This window comes from Bubalus kerabau, chromosome 17, assembly GCF_029407905.1.
Source record: "Bubalus kerabau isolate K-KA32 ecotype Philippines breed swamp buffalo chromosome 17, PCC_UOA_SB_1v2, whole genome shotgun sequence".
Taxonomy (NCBI): Eukaryota; Metazoa; Chordata; class Mammalia; order Artiodactyla; family Bovidae; genus Bubalus; species Bubalus kerabau.
In genome coordinates this window covers 38,206,910-38,228,703 of record NC_073640.1, presented here as the reverse complement: position 1 = coordinate 38,228,703, position 21,794 = coordinate 38,206,910, and the positions used below count along the sequence as shown (strand labels likewise).

Below are 21,794 nucleotides of genomic sequence, written 5' to 3'. Positions count from 1 at the left end.
CATTTAAAAAAATAATCAAATGGCACTGTGTCAACATTCAACTGAAACCAGCTCCATTTCTGGAGTGTTCAATTACATAAGCCAATACATTATGTTTATAACTGAAGACAGTTTGAACCAAGCTTTCTGTCCATTACAACTGCTGTCATCTCATTGATAGCATTTTTTTTAACACTAAAAAAAAAATCAGTGACAACCAGAAAAATACTGCTTTTCTTCACATTTGTATGGATTTTAGGAAATTATTATCTTTTCCCCAGGAGAAATAAGCTACAGACAAAACTAGAAGTAGAACCACACTGTAAAATCTGCAAAGATTTCCCCAGGGACAGGGAAGAAAACATATGTCACAAGACATGAGACAAACACACGTAAGGACAACAAGCTGGGGAAACAGTTTTCAGCACTGACCCCCACACTAGGTACCCTTTTTCTCCTGGCACCCACTGCCACCACCTCCATGGGGTCATTTCTGGTCTAAGGTATGAAGAACTTTTCAAACACCACAAGCTGCTTTGAGGAGAGGTGCAACAAGAGAGGTTCAAGTATGAGTAAAAATCATGTGAAAGTCCAAACTGTGGGAAGAACCCACAGTGAAAAGGAAACCCGTGTGACTACCACCCAGACAGAAAACATTTCCAGCGCTGCGTAAGTCTTCCTAGTTTCCCTCGCTTAGTCCATAATGCCCCAAGTTAACCACTATGGAGCTGTATCACCATTTATTATAGTTTATGGCTTTGAATGACTGTAAGTAGAATCATACCATATTCACTCTTCTGTGGCTGACACCTTTCATTCAACCTTATGTATGTGAGATTCCTCTGTGTTGTGTACAGCAGTTCATTCACTTTTATTGCTGTGTAGTTTTCAGATGTATGCTGCTAAGTCACTGCAGTCGTGTCCGACTCTGTGCGACCCCATAGACGGCAGCCCACCAGGCTCCCCGGTCCCTGGGATTCTCCAGGCAAGAACACTGGAGTGGGTTGCCATTTCCTTCTCCAATGCATGAAAGGGAAAAGCGAAAGTGAAGTCGCTCAGTCGTGTCCGACTCTTCGCAACCCCATGGTCTGCAGCCTACCAGGCTCCTCCGTCCATGGGATTTTCCAGACAAGAGTACTGGAGTGGGGTGCCATTGCCTTCTCCTCAGATGTATGAATACACCATTATTTATCCATTTTCCTGTTGATGGATATTTGGATTGTTCTTTGTTTTTAATCTATTGTGAATAAAGTTGCTAAGAACACTGTATATATATATCTTCTAAAAAAATATATACATATCTTCTAGTAAACATTACACTCATATCTCTTGGGCTTTTATCAAACAGTAAACTTGCTAGGTGGAAGGTCAGCTGTAGTAAACACCACAGTTTTCTTTTTTCATGTTCTCTGCCCAGCATTAAGTGAAAATAACCTTACGGAGGTAAGGACAGAAATGGTATGGACCAAACAGAGGCAGAATATATTAAGAAGAGGTGGCAAGAATACACAGAAGAACTATACAAAAAAGTTCTTCATGACCCAGATAAACATGATGGTGTGATCACTCACCTAGAGCCACATCCTGGAACGTGAAGTCAAGTGAGCCTTAGGAAGCATCAGTACAAACAAAGCTAGTGGAGGTGATGGAATTTCAGTTGAGCTATTTCAAATCCTAAAAGATGATGCTGTGAAAGTGCTGCACTCAATATGCCAGCAAATTTGGGAAACTCAGCAGTGGCCACAGGCCTGGAAAAGGTCAGTTTTCATTCCAATCCCAAAGAAAGGCAATGCCAAAGAATGTTCAAACTACTGCACAATTGCACTTATCTCACATGCTAGCAAAGTAATGCTCAGAATTCACCAAGCCAAGCTTCAACAGTACGTGAACTGTGAACTTCCAGATGTCCAAGCTGGATTTAGAAAAGGCAGAGGAACCAGAGATCAAATTGCCAACATCTGTTGGATCTTGAGAAACCAAGAGAGTTCCAGAAAAACATCTATTTCTGCTTTATTGACTACACCAAAGCCTTTGACTATGTGGATCACAACAAACTGGAAAATTCTTCAAGAGATGGGAATACCAGACCACCTGACCTGCCTCCTGAGAAATTTGTATGCAGGTCAAGAAGCAACTGGACATGGTTCCAATTTGGAACTGGACATGGAACAGACTGGTTCCAAATCGGGAAACAAGTACATCAAGGCTGTATACTGTCACCCTGCTTATTTAACTTATATGCAGAGTACATCATGAGAAATGCCAGGCTGGATGAAGCACAAGCTGGAATCAATATTGCCAGGAGAAATATCAGTAACCTCAGATACGCAGATGACACCACGCTTACAGCAGAAAGCAAAGAACTAAAGAGCCTCTTGATGAAAGTCAAAGAGGAGAGTAAAAAGGTTGGCTTAAAACTCAACATTCAAAAAACTAAGATCATGGCATCTGGTCCCATCATTTCATGGCAAATAGATGGGGAAACAATGGAAACAGTGAGAGACTACTTTTTTGGGCTCCGAAATCACTGCAGATGGTGACTGCAGTCATGAAATTAAAAGACACTTGCTCCTTGGAAGAAAAGCTATGACCAATCTAGATAGCATATTAAAAAGCAGAGATATTACTTTGCCAACAAAGGTCCGTCTAGTCAAAGCTATGGTTTTTCCAGTAGTCATGGATGGATGTGAGAGTTGGATTGTGAAGAAAGCTGAGCACCAAAGAACTGATGCTTTTGAACTGTGGTGTTGCAGAAGACTCTTGAGAGTCCCTTGGACTGCAAGGAGATCCAACCAGTCAATCCTAAAGGAAATTAGTCCTGAATATTCATTGGAAGGACTGATGCTGAAGCTCCAATACTTTAGCCACCTGATGTGAAAAACTGACTCACTAGAAAAGACCCTGATGCTGGGCAAGATTGAAGGTAGGAGGAGAAGGGAACGACAGAGGATGAGATGGCTGGCTGGCATCACCGACTCGATGGACATGAGTTTGAGTAAACTCTGGGAGTTGGTAATGGACAGGGAGGCCTGCCATGCTGTGATTCATGGGGTCGCAAAGAGTCAGACATGACTGAGCGACTGAACTGAATTGAACTGAGTCAGTACATAGCAGTATCTCACTGTGGTTTTAATTCAGATTTCTCTATGAATTACATTTCTCTAGTGATGTTGAGCACCTTTCCATATGCTTGTCGGCCATTTGGAAATCCTCTATTGTGAAGGGTCTGTTCAAGTCCTTTTTCTTTAATGACTATGGAATTCTTTGAGTCATATTTTGAGTCTATGCATTCATTGTAATGATCTTTTCCCAGTTTGTGGCTTATCACTTTACTTTCTTAATTATCTTTAATTAATGACCAGAAGTTCTTAGTTTTTATGAAGTCAAATTTATTGGCTTTTGATGGTTAGTACTTTGTCCTATTTAAGAAATCTTTGCCTACTCCCAGGTTATGAAGGTATTCTATTTTTTCTAGAATCTTTATTTGGTTTTACCTTCACAATTATATTGAAGATCTATCTCAAATTAATTTTTGTGAAGGCAGGTAAAGGTGCAGGTAAAACAGTTACTTGCTCCCACACTGTTTATTGAAAATATCTTTCCCCCACTTGAAAAAGCTTATGTAATTAATTTTCAACCAGTCTTATTTTCTAGTAAGTCTACTTAAATACGCATTGTTTTAGATGCTTCCCATAAGTTTTTAAAAATTTTTTAAATATTTTTTATTTGGCTGTGCCAGGTCTTAGTTGTGCCATGCAGGATCTTTGATCTTTAGTTGCAGCATGTGGGATCTAGTTCTCTGCCCAGGGATTGAACCTAGGCCTCCTGCTTTGGGAGCAGGGAGTCTTAGCCACTGGATCGCCAGGGGAGTCCATTCCCATAAGTTTTGATACACTGTTTTTCATTATCATTCAATTTGAAACATTTCTAGTTTCTTTTGTGATTTCTCCTTTGATTCATGAGTTACTTAGAAATGTGATTGAGAGTAAAGGACACTCAGCACAGCTCTGGCAGCCAACCTAGCCCACTGGAGTGGCTGACTTGCTTTCGTCTTTGCACTCCTGGCAGCTCTGTAGGTGAGTGAAAGTTCCCACAAGCAGGAGGTGTGTGTGGAGAGACACCATAGGGTTGAGCCTGCCCTGGCATGAGCACACACACAGAATAACCAGGCCTCTTCTCTAACTCTAAAACATACCCTGGGCCATGAGAGAAAGAAGGAAAATCAGGCTAGCCCTTCTTTAGCTGAGTAATCAAAGCAAAGTCACTTAAAGCTTTCTAATCTGTAAAACGGGGATGATAATGTTTAGTTCCATGTTCTCCCTGCATGCTAAGTCGCTTCAGTTGTGTCCCATTCTTTATGACCTCACGGACTATAGCCCACCAGGTTCCTCTATCCATGGAATTCTCCAGGCAAGAATACTGGGGTGGGTTGCCATGCCCTTCTCCAGGGGATCTTCCCAGCCCAGGGATCAAATCTCTGTCTCCTGCATTGGCAGACAGGTTCTTTACCACTAGTGCCACCTGGGAAGTTCCATGTTCCACTGAGAGTACATGGAATGGGAGTCTTGCGATGGGACATTAGGCAAACCTTAGCAGGTAAACGGATGAGGCCAGGAGGAAAACTTGCCTCTATGACAGGTTCTGACACAATGTCTGCGTTTGGCCAGAGCTGGGAGGAGGACCCCCACCCAGGGCTTTGTGGAGACAATTAATGCAGGGCCTACAGAGGCAAAATTGGGAAGTGGTGACCAATGGGGCTGCTGGCGGGGGCCACCCTATGAGCTCTTCCCCCCATACCAGGCAAGGGCTTGCTGCCTGGGTGAGATGTGCCCCAGGGGGTCTGGTTTCAGCTGGAAGGTTATCCTTTCCATCCAACACCCCCAGATGATTGCTCCCCAGAAGGACTCAATCCCCTCCCAGCTCCCATACCTACACCTCCTAGACCTTCTTTGTAGCTGGAGGCAGAGGGGATGAGGAGGGGTAACTGCAGAAAAGAGTGAGTCCAGAGAACTCTGGGAGCAGCTGCAGCTCTCTCTGCTTTCTTGAGCTGATCTTGGGCTCACTTTGAACCTGTCAAGCCAGGTACTGTCATACCTCTGTGCCCATTACCCTAGGCTGCATCTTTTTGCCTATGTCCAGACTTCCTGTAGCCTCTGTTCTTACCTGCATAGAACATGAGTGGCAGAGGTGAGCAGGTAGGCGGATCCCTGGGTCTTTAGCAGAAAGACCAGTTGCTAGGTTGAGAATCATTTCCAGACAGTCCAGTGGTTCCTGTTACGCAATCACCTTTGCTCCTAGGGCTGCAGCTGAGCCACTAAACATCCTCACAGAGCCAGGTTGCTTCATTCTATGGGGGTTAAATAGAAACAATTCAGGAGACATCCCAAGTGCCCCCTCCCTAGTCCAATAGTGCCATGCCACGGCGGAGGGTTGCTGGGGACTCAGTTTCACTCCCCAGAAACTTTGCTGTACTCAGGGGTCCTCTTATCACCCGGAACGGAACAAGCTCTCCACCATTTTGGTGGATTTCTTGGGAGTGTGGGGGCTGGTGTACTGCTTTGGACATACTCAGGGCAGGGATAACCTGAGGCAGAAGGTAGGGTCCTGCAACATCTCCAGAGACTGAAGATTTCACCCAGAAAAGTAGGACCTGGCAGGGAGGAGTAAGGACTGGTTACCTCTCTGGGTGTCTGAAGATTTGGACACTGGAGTTTGCAGATGTCTTCAGAAGGGGCTGAAGCTGGAGTTGAGAATGCCCTTTGCCACCTTGGAGGGGCCCATGAGCCCAAATTGCAAGTCACATGCTATGAGTCAGATTGGCTGGTCCTATTTGTCTTCCTTGGGACTTTTCGGAAGTTTCATCTGAGCGCTCCAGCCACAGCTCAGCTGTTCTGCAGGCCTCCAATTAAGGCCCCACCATCTGCATGGAAGGGGAGGCCTGTGTGGGGAGAGGAAGAGAGAGTTAGAGCAAGGTCTGAGGGGGAAGGAGTGTCTCTGGGCCTGAGCCCTTTTACAGTCAGGGGAAGGGGTGTTCCATCCAAAGCTGGCCCTGCACCATGCCCCGCTCTCCTTGGCTTGACCTCAGCCTACACTTCCATGGCAATAGGCAATCCCATGAAGTTTGGTTGACCCCAGAATGAGGAGCTTCAGGTCATCACAGTGTCTGACCTAGCCTTGAAGTCTAGACACCTTGGCACAGTGCTGGTCATGAAGCATGTGCTCAAACAGTTCGCAAATGAATGGGAGAATGGCAAGCACTGGTTTTTGTGCAACAAACACAACTCTCCCACCTAGGGGCGCCTGATCACAGTGGGACACCCCTCAGGTGAGGGCTCAAGAGACACCAGCCTGGAATATCTAAATATACATCTCTCCAAAGACATACAGATGGCCAATACGCACATGAAAAGATGCTCAACACTGATAATTATAAGAGAAATGCAAATCAAAATTATAGTGAGGTACCATCTCACATTGATCAGAATGGTCATCATTAAAAAGTCTACAAATAGCAAATGCTGGAGAGGGTGGTGGAGAAAAGGGGATCTTCCTACATTGTTGGTGGGAATGTAAATTGATACAACCATGTTGGGTAACAGTATGGAAGTTCCTCAAAAAACTAAAAATACAGTTGCTATATGATCCAGCAATCCCATTCCTGGGCATATATCCAGACAAAACTATAATTCAAAAAGATACATGCACCCCTACATCAACAGCTGTACTATTCCTAATAACTAAGACATGGAAACAACCTAAATGTCCACTGAAAAATGAGATAAAGATGTAGCATATATACATAATGGAATATCACTCAGTTGTAAAAAAGAACAAAATAATGCCATTTGCAGCTACATGGATAGACCTAGAGATTATCACACTAAATGAAGTAAGTCAGAAAGAGAAAAAACAATACCATATAAACATCACTTAAATGTGGAATCTAAAATATAACACAAATGAACTCATTTGCAAAATAGGAACAGACTCCCAGACATAGAGAACAGACTTGTGGTTGCTGAGTTGGGGACAGGAGGGGTTAGATTTTGAGTGTGGGATTAGTAGATACAAACTATTATATACAGAATGGATAAACAACAAGGTCCTATTGTATAGCATAGGGAATTATAGCCAATATCCTGTAATGAACCATAATGGAAAAGAATATGAAAAAGAAGATATGTAGGTATAACTGACCCACTTTGCTGTACTCCAGAAACTAACACATTATGTCAACTATGCGTCAATCAAAAAATTACATATATATATATATATATATATATACACACACATATACATATGTATCAGATCAGATCATATATATAAACAGAGAGACAGAAACAGGGAGGGAGGGGGAGAGAGAGACAGAAACAGTGGGAGGGAAGCCCTACGGATGAGCCATGGGGCTGAGGGGGCGGGGGCGGGGGAAGTGTTCCAGCTGGGGATCTGGGGATCTGGATAAAGCTGGATTGGGAGTGCCAGTGGGTGCTCTGCTGCTCCCTGCAGGATAATGCAGGAACAGCACCCCTGGGCTGAGGACTAAATTGCTGGAAGAAAAAGAGGAGGCACACAGGGTTCAAGCATCCCTCTTTGTCCCCATACTTGATATCTGGCACAGCACATTCACACTCTCCCCTTCCTCCTCCTTGAAGCCAGGGTCCTGATGCCTGGGGTCCGTCCCCAGCCTCACGAAGCAGGCTCTGTATCTTCCCAGGTCTCCCAAATCCTCCATCCAGGACATGTCACATATTTCTGAAGGTCCTTTTGCCAAAAACCTTGTCTTGGGAATATCAGGCCAATTCCAGACCTGAAAAATCACTCATGCAGTGTTGGTATTCAGCAGATGGAAAGGGCTCCCGAGGAGCCTTTGTAGACTACTAGGTGTAGGCAACACTGTTCATCGGGAAGAAAGACAAATGTAAGGATCAACAAACACTATGAAAATAGAAAATGATAGAAAGGCAGGAACTTAATTGTAACAAAATTTGAAAGATCAAGCTGAAGACTGATTATTTGTTAAACGTATAAAATTTGATAAGCCAATGGAATATTAACTTTAAATACTGATGCACAAGTCATAGATACACATAGATAAAAAAAGAGATATAGAGCTGTAACAAGAAACCCATAGATCATGCTTTGGGCCTATTCAGTGGTAGGAAGGTAGCTGGGTGAAACTGAGCTGAGGGCAGGAGGAGGATGGGGTGGGAAAGGCCATCAGCAAATGTTTATTATGGAAAATTTCAAATATATACAAAAGTAGCAGTATCAGGATAATTAAGCCCATGTACTCATCACCCACCTTCAACAATTACTAACTCCACTAACAATTTTGTTCCATCTATATCACCTCCTGCTATTCCCCCACCTCAGATTATTTTGAAGCAAACCTCATATTTCATATCATTTTATAATTAAATACATTATTTTTCTTTAAACGAGAACAATGCTTTAAAAAGTCATGAGTACAGTACCATCATCACAAGTAAAAAAGTTAACAGTTATTCTTTAATATCTTTAAATATCCAATGTTTATATTTCTCCGGGCATTCTGTTTTTGTATGTTTTTTTTTGGGGGGGGGGGCCTGCTGTGGGTATGGCTTCCCTGCTGGCCCAGACGGTAAAGAGTCTGCCTGGAATGCGGGAGACCTGGGTTTGATCCTTAGGTTGGGAAGACCCCCTGGAGAAGGAAATGGCAACCCACTCCAGTACTCTTGCCTGGAAAATCCCCTGGACGGAGGAACCTGGTAGACTACAGCTCACTGGGAAGCAAAGAGTCAGACACAACTGAGCCACTTCACTTTCATTTTCATGCTGTGTGGCATGTGGTATCTTAGTTCCCTGACCAGAGATCAAACCCAAGTCCCCTGCACTGGGAGCATGGAGTCTTAACTACTGGACCACCAGGGAAGTCCCTCCACTATGTTTTGATGGTTGTTTTTCTTGATTGTCTTCCCCATCGGACCTAACCAGGGACCTGGGCAGTCCCTGAGGCCAATACCCTGTGTCCACATACCCAAGTGAAGACAGCCACTGAGCTCCAGATGATAACCTATGGTTTTCAACCACTTTCTAGAAGGACTTCCTTAGGCCTCGCCCTGATCAAAATAGCCCATGTGAACCCGGGCTGCGAGCCCCAACAGCCTCTTCATCCTCCTGCTGTCTTAGGTCAGCTCAGATTGTACATCAAGTCCTGGAAGCTGATTCAGCCTGCATCCCTTTCCCCAACTGGCAAGCGTGTGATAAAGTGCCCTTTGGGGAGGTGGTGGTGAGGGGAGGCTGAGGCAGGAAGTCCTGTGTGTCCCACCATCTCTATGAAATGGCAGGCCTCACACTCGCCTTGTGCTGACGCGACCAGGCATGGGCAAAAGTCTGACAACACAGGGCGGAAAGGAGCAGCCATTAGCACTAATGAAGCAGGCGGTCTGAAAGCTTTTTACTTTGAAGCTGCTCGCCCACCTGGGGAGAGAACAGTCTGTTCAGTCACCTTGGTTTCCAGGAACTGCAGGCAGAAAATGCTGTGGGGGTAGGAGCAGGGGTGGGATCTTGGAGAAACCTGGAGGAAGAAGGGGAGCAGGGATAGATCCAGAGAGGGAGGCAGAGGGCCTATTTTTGGCTAAGTGTTCTTTTCCCTTCCTTTCTCCTATCCAAAACCCAGGGTCTGGGTCTGCACCCCAACCCCACCTGGCTTTGGCCACTGGCCCATCACCCCCCTTTCAATGCCCTTGACCCAAGTTCCTGGAAACAAAGGAAACATGCCATGCGTAGGGTCTGAATGACCATCTCCAGGGCCACAAATTAAATTAAGCGTTCAGGGCTGCCTGCCTTGTTACTGCTAATGACTCCGGCCTACCCATCCCCCAGGTCCCTGTCCTGCAGAAATCTGGGGGCCCTGGGCACCCTATCTTGTTCCCAAATTTTGATGGGCTCCCGGAGACCTCACTCCAAATTGGAGATGGGCACCCCTCTTGTAGAGCCTTGGTTCCAGTGAGAGAGGCCTGAATCATGCTCCCACCTTCTGGGGAGGGCCCCTCATACCCTGGCTGCAGGAAGCAGTCACGTGTGGGCCCTTCATTAGATCCTGCCATATAAGCAGGGGACATGGAATGGTCAGCAACTCCTGGGGCAAGGATCCAGCAAGCAGAGGTAAGTCCTCAGGTTGGGCTGAGACTCCTACTCTCTAGAGGTCTGGGATAGGGCACCTAGAGGGTGCTCCAGGGATGAAGATGGACTAAGTGGTGGGTTTTCCCGCTGAGCCAGGCCATGCTGACTGCAGTACTGCTGAGCTGTGCCCTGCTGCTGGCAATGCCCCCCATGCAGGGGGCCCAAATGGGCCCTGCTCCCCTGGAGGGCATCGGAAGGCCTGAGGAAGCCTTATTCCTAGAGTTCCAAGGTCAGTGTGGGCAGTGATGGGGCTGGGTGGGGCCTGGACACTCTCTGGTCACAAATTGTTCTGCCTTGTATTAGCCTCTTTCCCCCTCCCCAATCCCAGGCCTGGGAGGCGGTGTCTTGTGCATGGGGGGTTTCTGCCCTCACATTACCTGTCCCAGGCCTAAGCCTGCAACCCTCGCTGAAGAGGATAACGGAGGAACAGGCCGAAGAGTCGCTGCTGCAGGAGGCAGAGGCCAAGGCCTTAGCAGAGGTAACTGCTCAGGGCAAGGGGTGTGGCCACAATATTTAAATGGAGGGCGTCAATCTCTATCTCTACTTGACTCTCTCACCTGGGGCAACACTGCAGACCATCCTTCCCCATGCTCCACTCCTCTCCTAACTTGATCAGGGCAGGTCCCTGAACCTGCCTTTGGAGGCCCATGTTCCCCAAACCCTGCAGGTGCTAGATCCGGAAGGACGCAAGCCACGCTCCCCACGTCGCTGCGTAAGGCTGCATGAATCCTGTCTGGGACACCAGGTACCCTGCTGTGACCCGTGCGCCACGTGCTATTGCCGTTTCTTCAACGCCTTCTGCTACTGCCGCAAGCTGGGTACCACCACGAACCCCTGCAGCCGCACCTAGCTGGTTGATGTCTGGGTCGGGGCTGGGGAGCACCAATAAAAGGATGGAACCAACCCCAGGGTTGTGGCGTTATTTCGAACGTGACCGCCGTCGGAGGTGGGGGAGATCTCGGCAGGGGCGAAGGTTCCTCTAAGCCACGACACCACACACACTCCCCTTACTCCAGGGCCTGCGTTATCCCATCAAGAGCCACTTACATGCGAGCTCTTAGAGCGCCAGGCACCGCTGGGAGAAACAGAGGAGGGCCGCGCTCCTGCTCTTGAGAATCTCTGATGATAAATGCGAGAAAGGGGGTCACAGGGCGGCAGAGGGGTTGTACCTCCCAGCATGCTAACAAGCCTCAGGCTCCAGGGCCTGCTTGCGGCTAACTCGACGCGTGACTCTTAGCGAAGCATGGCCCTCACCGGACCTCAGTCCCTCTCAGAGGAAGGATGGCTCAACAGTCTGGAACATTTCCAAGCAAAAGAGGGGCCGCCCACTCCCATCTTTACTTCTGGGGCTGTCACAGCACCAGGGTATACCAGACTCAGAAAATCTAGAGTGAAGGCCCAATCGAATCCCCCGCATCACGGGCGCCACCAAGCGGCTGGCCTGGAACATTCCAAGCCTCTCCCTCCAGGGAGCAGGAGGGCCGCCTCCGCCTCCCCTCAGCGCGCAGGCGCCAGAGGGCAGGCCGCAGCCTACACCTGCGCAAGCGTTCTGCACCGAAATCGTCTGGAAACGGAGCCCCGCCCCGTCGTGGTCACGTGAGCCGCTTGCGCGTCACCTGACGCTCTTGACAGCCTGCTGTGGGCGCCGAGTCAGCTGATCTTAAGAGTTGTGCTGCGTGCCGGCCGGTCCGGGCCCTCCGGTCCAGCCGCCCCGCCGCAGCCATGTCGTTCTTCCCGGAGCTTTACTTCAACGTGGACAATGGCTACTTGGAGGGACTGGTGCGCGGCCTGAAGGCTGGGGTGCTCAGCCAGGCGGACTACCTCAACCTGGTGCAGTGCGAGACGCTCGAGGGTGAGCCGCGGGGCCGGGGTGCTGGGCCTCGAAAGCCCGGCAAGGAGATCGAGCCAGGCCTGAAGGTTCTGAGGTCTGGGAGGGGGATCTGGGGGTGCTCGAAGGGCCTGAGAGGTCGGGGAGCCGGATCTGGGCCTGAAAGGCCTGCTGGGAATCCAGGAGCTGATGGGTGCGCCGGAAGGGAATGTACCTCTAGTTGCAGCTCCGTGAAGGCCCAAACGCAAAAGAAGCTTTAATTAAGAACCGTAGTGGTTCGCCTCTGCTGGGGCCGCTTCTTTCTCCGTTTTGCCCGACGTGTAGTTTGGAAGACAGGGCCTCTTGGGAGTGGTTAGTTGCTGCGAGATGTGCTCATACAAGTCTCTTTATCCTGACGTAGCGAAAGAGCTGTCTCCTGGCAGCGCTTAGGGAAGCTAATCGGAAAAGTCCCCTGCTTTCCCTCCCAACACGTACACCAAGGCCTTTGGCATCATTGTGTTTTCCTGCGGAGTGAGCCTTTCGGGACAATTGCTGGGCCAGCTTAGCTAGAGTTGTCCTTCCGTCGCCGATCCACTGGCTGGGGATGCTGAAGGCACTTCACTCCTGAAGGCAGTGTTTGGGAGAGCCCTGAAAGTCTGGAGGTTCATACACGTGTATCTGACAATAATTCCCACCCCCTCCATGAGGATGCGTGTTCAGATAGGGTTGCTTAGCACAGGAGTGGTGAGAAGTGGAGTTTCCCTTTCTTCTCAGGATGCGCAGCTCCGAAGTGGGATTGACTCCCTGAGGCACAGCATCGACTTCCCTGAGTCCAGCCTTCTCTTCTTCCTCTCCCTTCCCACCCCTGACCCCTAGGTGGTACTGAAGGGCACAGTGGCTGGGCTGTGAGCTCCCATCCCTGACCTCCAGGTGATATGCCTTGAACAGAAGTACTGCTAGCCTTCTGGTTGGTAGCTGGAGCGGGAAGATGGCCGGATGATTCACGTTCAGGAGAAAATTTTCTCATTATAAATTTACTGAGGTTAAAAGTGAGCTCAATTAAAAAAAAAAAAAAAAAAAAAAAAAAAAAACAACCAACCAAACAGTTATTATGGATCTTGCAAACTAGGCCAGTGATGTGAAAATAAATCCTTTAAAATTTTAAAACTTAGTGAAGTTCAAATACGATTGTGGGCATTATGGTTTTAACGTAAATGTGCAAAAAATGTCTTTCACCTCCCTGATGAGAGTGGTTGTGCTGGGTTGTAGGAACTTGCCAGCAGCCTCATTGTCCTCACTGTGGCAAACAGAGGAGAAACAGGGAGGCTGCACAGGGCAGGGTGGCACACAGTGGTATTTAATGGGAATTTTGTGGACTGACTGGGACTGGAGGAAGATCTTTATTTGATTAAATCTGAATGTGGATAGCTTAGATTACCAGCTGGCATTTGGTAAATTTGTTTCTTTTTTAGGCTTTCCTCACTCCTGCTGCTGCCCTCCTGTCCCACCCCTGTAGAGTTTCTGGGGACACAGAGTTCCCAAAAGATCTTTCATCATCCTCCATAAACACATTAGGCCATTCTTCCTACAGCACTGCTCACACATGGTCCCCCTTGTGGATCACCATCCAGTCCTTCAGTGTGACATTCAGCGATTCCCTCACTCTTTCACATATGTTCCTTTCCTTCATGTAAGCCACTCCCAACTTTTGGTGCACATTTTGTGGTGGACTTTGGACTTTCAAATCTGACTGAATCCCAGCCCCACCAGTTACTGAATCACCTAATTTAACCAAGTTATTCAACACCTTTAGGCCTTGGATCCTTCATCTGACACATTAACAGTGCCTGTCTCACCAAATCCTTAGATAACAACAAGTTATTATGTGTAAAACACTTAGCTCAGCACCAAGCACTGAGATAGATAAATGTTAGCTCCTTTCAGGATTATTTGCGTATGCCACTTCCTCTGTTTCTTTCTTATCCTGGTGAAGCCCAGTGATTCTTACTCTTTAAGGCCCAGACCCTGTACCATACCATCTGAGAACCCCTTTGTGGCCATGCTAGGCTAGAATTTTGGCCCCCTCCATCCAGTTGCAGCTCTTGTGGTGTCTGGGCTGCTTTCCTAGAAATCACTTAACTTAGAGTTTGAGATTCTTGGGACTCTGATGGATATGCTCAGGAATTTCAGGGTCTGGAGATAACCAGAGGCAGGAAGAAGTGCCCAGAAACTCTTCTTGTCCTCTACAAGAAGGCCTTCTGAAGGTCACATCAGAGGCCTGGCCTCCAGCCCTTTGTTCCTGAATGCTTTTGCCTCCTTATCTCCAGGGAAAAGGGAAAGAGTGGGGAGGAAGGTGGGAAGGAGAAACCAAGGAAGCCTGTGGTCCCTGGTGAGATCTATAGGTGTATCTTGAGAAGATGAGGCTTCCAAAGAATATGTTTAGAAATGGGACAGTTTCCAGAAGGCTCGGGGCATTGGGTGGTGAGTGGGTGTTTGTTCTGCGAGGTAGGGCCAGTACTTCTTGATCCTCCACCACACCCTCGCCCTCCTTCCTGCATTCCACTTCCTCAGAGCATCTGCTACTGACCTCTTTTCCTAGAACTTGGTCTCTTAGGACCTCTGAAGTCCATGTATCCTCCATTGTCCACCTTGCTTGTCTCTTCTCAGAGATAGGGGAAAGTCCTACCTCTTGGTGAACTGAGGGGACAGAGCTGGGTGGTCACAAAAGCTCTTCCCAGCTCTAAGTATTTCTGCATGTGCTTAATACCTTCTGGAAGCTGGGTCCTGTGCCTAGGGACTTGTGGGGAAGAGGAGGTGGGTCAGAGATAGAGAAAGAGAAATCACATAGTGTTACTTTTTTTTTTTCCTTTTAACACAGTATTGCTTTGAATGCTTTCATGCATTCCACATATACTTAGGGAGCACCTGTTTTATGCCAGGCATTGTGGTAGGATTTGAGATACTTTGTTGAATAATGTTCTCTTGTTCCCTTAAAGTCTGAGGGTGGAGACTGTAAGGGGCCAGGAAAAGACATTAAGCAATCGGTGTAGCACAGTGGTTACAAGTGTGGGCTTACTATTTCAGGGCTCTGTGGCCCTGTAACTGCTCTGTCCTGAGTTTCATCATTTGCAAAAGGTTAATAATAATAAATACAAATTTAAGGCAATGGCACCCCACTCGAGTACTCTTGCCTGGAAAGTCCCATGGACGGAGGAGCCCGGCAGGCTGCAGTCCATGAGGTCGCTAAGAGTCGAACACGAGTGAGCGACTTCACTTTGACTTTTCACTTTCATGCATTGGAGAAGGAAATGGCAACCCACTCCAGTATTCTTGCCTGGAGAATCCCAGGGACGGGGGAGCCTGGTGGCTGCTGTCTGTGAGGTCACGCAGAGTCGGACACAACTGAAGCGACTTAGCAAAAAAAAAAAAAAAATATATATATATATATATATATATATATATATATATATATATTTACTGATGGAGCGATTGTGAAGGCTAAACAAAATAATTCTTTTAGGGACTTCCCTGGCAGCCCAGTGGTTAAGACTCTGCATTCCAATGCAGGGGGCATGGGTTTGATCCCTGATGGGGAGCTAAGATCCCACATGCCTCACAGTGCGGCCAAATAAATAAAGAGAACTGTTTAGGGAAAAAAAAAAAGATAATCCCTGTAAAACACTTGGCATGAACTTGGCACATGGTAAGTACTCAGTCAGTGTGTTAACTGCTATTACTGTTACGGTCAAGCAAAGGAATATTAAGGGTGATGCTTGTGAAAAGGACAATGGAGAAGTGATAGAGAATCAGAGGTGAACTCTCTTTAAGGAGGGCTGGTTAAGGCCCTGCTGAGAAAAGGATTTTCCAGATGAAGTGTGAACCATGAGGAGCCAGTTGAGCAAGAGCTGGGGTGGGTGTGAGATGGGGTGTGCCGGGCGGGAGCATTTCAGGCAGAGAGACCAGCAGGTTGGGGAGAAATAGTTAGGCCTTCAGCGGGACCAAAAGGAGTCCTGGCTGGTGGGGTTTGGAGGATGAGAGCACAAATCTGGGAATTCAGACCCTTGGTTTAAAAAAATTGGGGTGAGGGACTTCCCTGGTAGTCCAGTGGTTAAGAATTTGCCTTGCCCTGCAGGGGACATGGGTTCAATCCCTGATCAGGGAACTAAGATCCCACGTGCCTTGGAGCAATTAAGCCCCCGCAACACAACTATGGAAGCCTTTATGCCGCAACTAATACCTGTTGCAGCCAATGAATAAAATTAAAAAATTTTTTTTAATTGAGGTGAGCCCAGGAGAGGAAGCCCCAGCCCCTCGGCCCTGGACGTGGGGGCAGAGAGAGTGGTGGCTTGGGGCACCACCTTCTGCAGAAGCTGGCTGAATTTGAGGTGTTTGTATGTGACTAAGTGAACATATTTCAGATCGTGAGGAATATGTGTAGCACTATTTCGATGTTCGAGTCTTCATTTGTTCATTCAAAAACGCACTTCCTGAAGGCTTACTCTGTGCAAGCTTCTGGGCCAAATAAAGAGCCAAGTAGGTGTTCCAGGGATTAACATAGTTCTGATCTTGAACCCTCAGCTTTGACCTTGGTTTCAGCCTAAAAGCATTGCTATTAATTTGACTGGCTGCTGGGAATACAAGTATGAGTGAGGCTCTGGTTGTGCCCTCCAAAGTCTCCCCTTTCCTTTTAAAAACTGCTTATCATTCACTTTCATTTATTATGGAAATCATTAAACATATATAAATTGGAGGGAATAGTGTAATGACTCTGTAAGTAATAGACACCTAATTACAACTTGTTCAGTTCTTGTTACCTTTATCAATCTTGTGTTGATAATAGCTGCATTTATCACCCCACTCCAGTTATTTTGAAGTCAATCCCAGACAGTGTATCATTTCAGCTGTAAATATTTTGGTGTTTCTAAAAAAAGATCATGACTTTTTTGTTAACATAACCACAACCCTATTATTCCTCCTTTAAAAGAAACATTAGTTTTGGGTGTCATCAAATATCCACTTAGGGTTTAAATTTGTCTGATTGTCTCAAATGATTTTTTAATACAATTTGTTTCACTTGGAGTCCGGTTATGATCCATCAGTCAAGCAATTGATGCTGTCACAAGTCTTTTAGTATATAGGTTTTCTCTTTCACTTTTCCTTTTATTTGTTGAAGAAGCTGGGTCATTTAATTTACAGATTTTCCTTTTTTTAAATTAATTTAATTGGAGGCTAGTTACTTTACAATATTGTAGTGGTTTTTGCCATACATTGACATGAATCAGCCATGGGTGTACGTGTGTTCCCCATCCTGAACCCGCCTCCCACCTCCCTATAGATTTTCCTTCATCTCAGTTTTGCTGGTTTTCTCTCTGCTGTATAGTTTAACGTGCCCCCTGTTAATTGGTAGTTAGATCAAGAAACTTAATTAGAATCGGGTTATTTGTTAAAAGCAATATTTAATAGGTAATGTTTGTGTTTCTATTGAGAGCTGTTTCTGTTTAGTTGTTTCTCTTTTTATGCCAAAGGAATCATTGATGTTTATTGCCTAGAACCGTGATTTCATTAGGGGTTGCAAAATGGTAATATTTTAATTTTATCTTTCCTTCTGGAATTGCTAGCAGAATTCCTTCTAAAGCTGGAAAGTTCTAGTACTTTGAACCCTGTAGTACTTTGAATCTAGTACTTGATTACCTTGACATACCATCTGTATAGGAGAGGCAAGATAAATACTTGATTATTTCCCTTATTTCAGTTCAGTTAGTTCAGTTCAGTCGCTCAGTCGTGTCTGACTCTTTGCGACCCCATGAATCGCAGCACACCAGGCCTCCCTGTCCATCACAAACTCCCGGAGTTCACTCAGACTCACGTCCATCGAGTCAGTGATGCCATCCAGCCATCTCATCCTCTGTCGTCCCCTTCTCCTCTTGCCCCCAATCCCTCCCAGCATCAGAGTCTTTTCCAATGAGTCAGCTCTTCGCATGAGGTGGCCAAAGTACTGGAGTTTCAGCTTTAGCATCATTCCCTCCAAAGAAATCCCAGGGCTGATCTCCTTCAGAATGGACTGGATGGATCTCCTTGCAGTCCAAGGGACTCTCAAGAGTCTTCTCCAACACCACAGTTCAAAGGCATCAATTCTTTGGCGCTCAGCCTTCTTCACAGTCCAACTCTCACATCAATACATGACCACAGGAAAAACCATAGCCTTGACTAGACGAACCTTTGTTGGCAAAGTAATGTCTCTGCTTTTGAATATGCTATCTAGGTTGGTCTAGCTTCCAAAATAATGAGTTGGTTTTCCAACATCCTGCAAAGATGACTAATGAGGTTTGTTTACTCTTCTTTTTGTTTGTTTAGAATCATAACACACAGGCTTTTAATACATTTGTTGTGCTTCAGTCTCTCAACTTTATTGATGCTCAAATTGTCCTTTGGCCAATGGGAGATGATACAATATGCTGCCTATTGTATAAGTTTTTTGACATAACCCTGTAATCTTTACTGCTGAGATGACAGTATATTCTAATGTTATCTTGTACATTTTTTGATCCAGACCTAGAGTCATCATTTCTCTTAGGCAACCTGTTTCTTTTTATAGGAAAAAAGATATTTAGGGACCATAATCTGAGTCCAGGGGTTCCTCATTGTTGCTGAGTTGGTCATTATTTCCAGGATTTTGCAATGAATTAGCTCTCCTCTTACTCAGAAACTTGGAAAATACTGAAAAAGCATGTGACTTGCTGGATTATGCAGCTGTAACTCGGCTGATGGGTACCAGATGTGAGTTCCTAATTTGGAATGGGGGCTCTCCCTGACACTTGGACCATTCAGCGCATCTCCTTCCTGTTGTAAAGAAATATATTAACATTCAGGAGGAGGAGCTCTGTGATATTCTCAGCTTCCATGTGAGCTCGGTGGTCCCAAGGATGGTTTTCCTCAGCCAGTGAATTAGATGCTCAGGGATCATGGTTGAAGAGCTCACATGCTTGATTTGCTGGTTGTCTTCCAGAGCACTTTTTCCCTCTCTGTCGTGACTCACTTGCCTTCTGTTCATTACAGCATTTTCTTCTGCATTTCAACATTATTTCACAAGAGGCAGTCTTCTATAGGAAGAGGAAAGTGAGACTCCAGGCTGGTCTTGGCCACATCAAACTGAAGATGCAAACATAGATGGTGTCTCCAGGAGTGGCACTAATGAGTTATTAGTGGCACAGTTAGGTATTCAGCACTAATTGTGATGTGGCCAGGAATGTGGCTGGAAAGAGTTTATCTTTGTTGTTGCTGCTTTTTAAAAATTTTTGGCTTTACCTTGTGGCATGCAGGATCTTAGTTTCCTGACAAGGGACTGAACCCACACCCCCTGCAGTGGAAGCGTGGAGTCTTAGCCACTGGCCACCAGGGAAGTCCCAAGAGATTAACTTTGAAGAACTGCAAAAACTGCAGGAAGGGCTTTGTCCTGAACACAGGAAGTGGGAGGGTAAGACTACTTGCTTTGTACTGTAGAATGTACCTGCAGTCTGAAACGTGTGTTTCCAAGGGATTGGGGCCACACTGGAGGTGGGAAGAACAGTCTGCAGGGTCTTAGAAGTAACCCGGGGCAGAGAAGATGTCCTCAGGCATTGGCAGGGAGCATTGTGGGGGAATTTATAGGGAGAGGAATTAATAGGATATGAGGGTTGGATAAGGAGGCTGAGGAAGAATGAAGAGTCAAGGCTGATGTCTCCACCCTGGCTTAGGCACCTATGTAGGTGGCAGGTGAAATGACAGAGGAATGCGGAAGGAACAGTTTGGAGAAAGAGCAAGAAGATGGGATTGAGGGATCTGTGAGCCATTTGAGTGAAGAGGTGGAGGCTATTTTTGCTGCTCAGGTGTGAGCTTGGGGAATCAGTGTAGAAGTGTGGCCACTGACCCCAGGAGAGAATTGAGTCAGAAGAGTAGACACCCTAGATGGTGAGACCCTCCCCCAGGAAGAGCTTCCATTAAGCAAGAATGGGGCAAAAGATGGTCCTGCCAGAAAGGCCAAAGGCATCCCCTGAGAGATGGGTAGGAGAGAAAGGAAGGGGTGGTGACTGACAGAGGTGTCCTGGATATTGAAATAAAGTCAGACAGCTCTCTATTTGGTTTGCTGTTCAGAGGTCGTCGGTGACCTTGATGAGAACAGAGAAGAGCGGGGCTGGAAACTGACGACCAGGCACAGAGTGGATGGACAGAGACAGTAGATGGACAGAGCGGAGCTCACAGATGAACTCGGCTCACTGAGGAATCTCAGCTCAGCCTCTTACTGGCTTTGTGATCCTGGGCAAGTGGTTTATCCTCAGCTGCACAATGAGAGCATTAATAGAATCGCTCTGAGATGTTAGCGGCATGAAGTACAGGGCCTGGTGCCGAGTGAGCAGTCAGGGAAGCCAGCTGCTCCCACTATGGTCATTCCTTCTCGTCACTCCTGGGAGGCGGGTGCCATGCTGGGCCCTGAGTGGGCAATGAAAACATATCACACAGGCCTTGCCTGGGGGGCCCATGCACCTAATGGACAGACTGGCGGAGATCAAAACAGAATTGAGGGTTTGCCTGGCGGTCCAGTTGTTAAGACTTCACCTTCCAATGCATGGGGTGCGGGTTTGATCCCTGGTCAGGAAGTTTAAGATCCCACATGGCTCATGGCCCAAAACAACAGAACATAAACAAAAGAAGCAATATTATAACAAATTCAGTAGAGACTTTTAAAAAAGATAGTGCTGAATGTCCAGTAGGCATGAAGCATACTTTGGGACAGTGGGAGCATGTGAGGAGTAACAGCTTACAGGGCTTCTTTTTGGGGCAATGAAAATGTTGTAAAATTAATTGTGATGGTTGTGCAACTCTGAATATACTAAAAGCCATTGAATTGTACATTTTAAATGGGAAAATTGTATGGCATATGAACTATATCTCAGTAAAACTGTCTACACAAAAAAGTAGCCAGGTTAGGGAGGTGGGAAGAAGGCATTTGTAGTTTCAGAAACATCAAACCGCGTAGAAGATCAGGAGAAATTGGGAACCAGGAAGAGAATAGAGCACGTGTCAGGGGTACGCAGGGCTGAGGGTGGATAGTTGCCCTGGGCTGATTCATCAAAGGCTTCGGGTGCCTTGGGAAGATACGTGGCTTAGGAGGGATGAAAGTTGTAATAGAGCAGGAGGGAGATCCTTCACTTAGGTCAGGGTCAGTGTGTGGGAAATGTCTTGCTCAAGAGTTTCTGTTTATTTTCTTGCCTGGAAACATTTTGTATGTTCCATTTTGTTTGTCAGAGAAGAATATATTGGTTTGATGAAATTGGGTGACCATGGCTTAGACAGCAAGACAAACTTAGCTCAGCCCAGAACTCCTCAGAGCCAGATGTGATCCAGAGGGAGAGAGGACACAGTTCTGGCAACCCGATGACCACAAGCACGACAGAGCAGCTCTGGGAGGGGGGCCCCTCAGGGGAAGGGTGTACACATGGAGAGGGTTAGCACATGGACCAAAGCCACAGGTACTTCGAGTCTCCTGAGTTGTGAGGGCCCCCCACACGCACCTGAAATTTTCCCCTCAGTGTTTGATGGCCTGTGTTGTCCCAGCTGCCCTGGCCAGTGACGTTGCTGTGTGAAGAGACCCCTTTCCCCCATGCCCAAAGACTGATGAGCTGGCACAGATCCGTGGTGGCGACTAGACTGTTCCTCTCCCAGTGCTGCTGCAAGAGGATGAGGCCCCAGAGCAGGGGCGGAGGCCAGGGGTGGGCAGGAGGGAGGTCTTGCTGCCATGAGCCAGCTTGGACTTGATCCCTCAGTACATGGAGGAGGGAAGGACTGTGAAGGGGGTGAGGGTTGGTGG

The 21,794-nt window shown here is 46.8% G+C and overlaps 2 protein-coding genes across 3 annotated transcripts in view; both read left to right on the top strand.

Moving 5' to 3' along the window:
- Positions 1–10,071: 10,071 nt before the first annotated feature.
- On the top strand, positions 10,072–11,605 carry AGRP (agouti related neuropeptide). The gene is made up of 4 exons (XM_055551295.1): positions 10,072–10,125; positions 10,240–10,372; positions 10,530–10,621; positions 10,811–11,605. The coding sequence occupies exons 1-4, from the start codon at positions 10,081–10,083 to the stop codon at positions 10,991–10,993; spliced, it is 453 nt and encodes a 150-aa protein (XP_055407270.1). The 5' UTR covers positions 10,072–10,080; the 3' UTR covers positions 10,994–11,605.
- A 114-nt stretch (positions 11,606–11,719) lies between these two features.
- ATP6V0D1 (ATPase H+ transporting V0 subunit d1) overlaps positions 11,720–21,794 on the top strand; it is a 39,275-nt gene continuing 29,200 nt past the window's right edge. For both annotated transcript variants that reach the window (XM_055551291.1, XM_055551290.1), the window contains exon 1: positions 11,720–11,995. In XM_055551291.1, the coding sequence (XP_055407266.1) occupies positions 11,866–11,995 (130 nt within the window). In that variant the 5' untranslated portion in view covers positions 11,720–11,865. The remainder of the gene's footprint in view (positions 11,996–21,794) is intronic.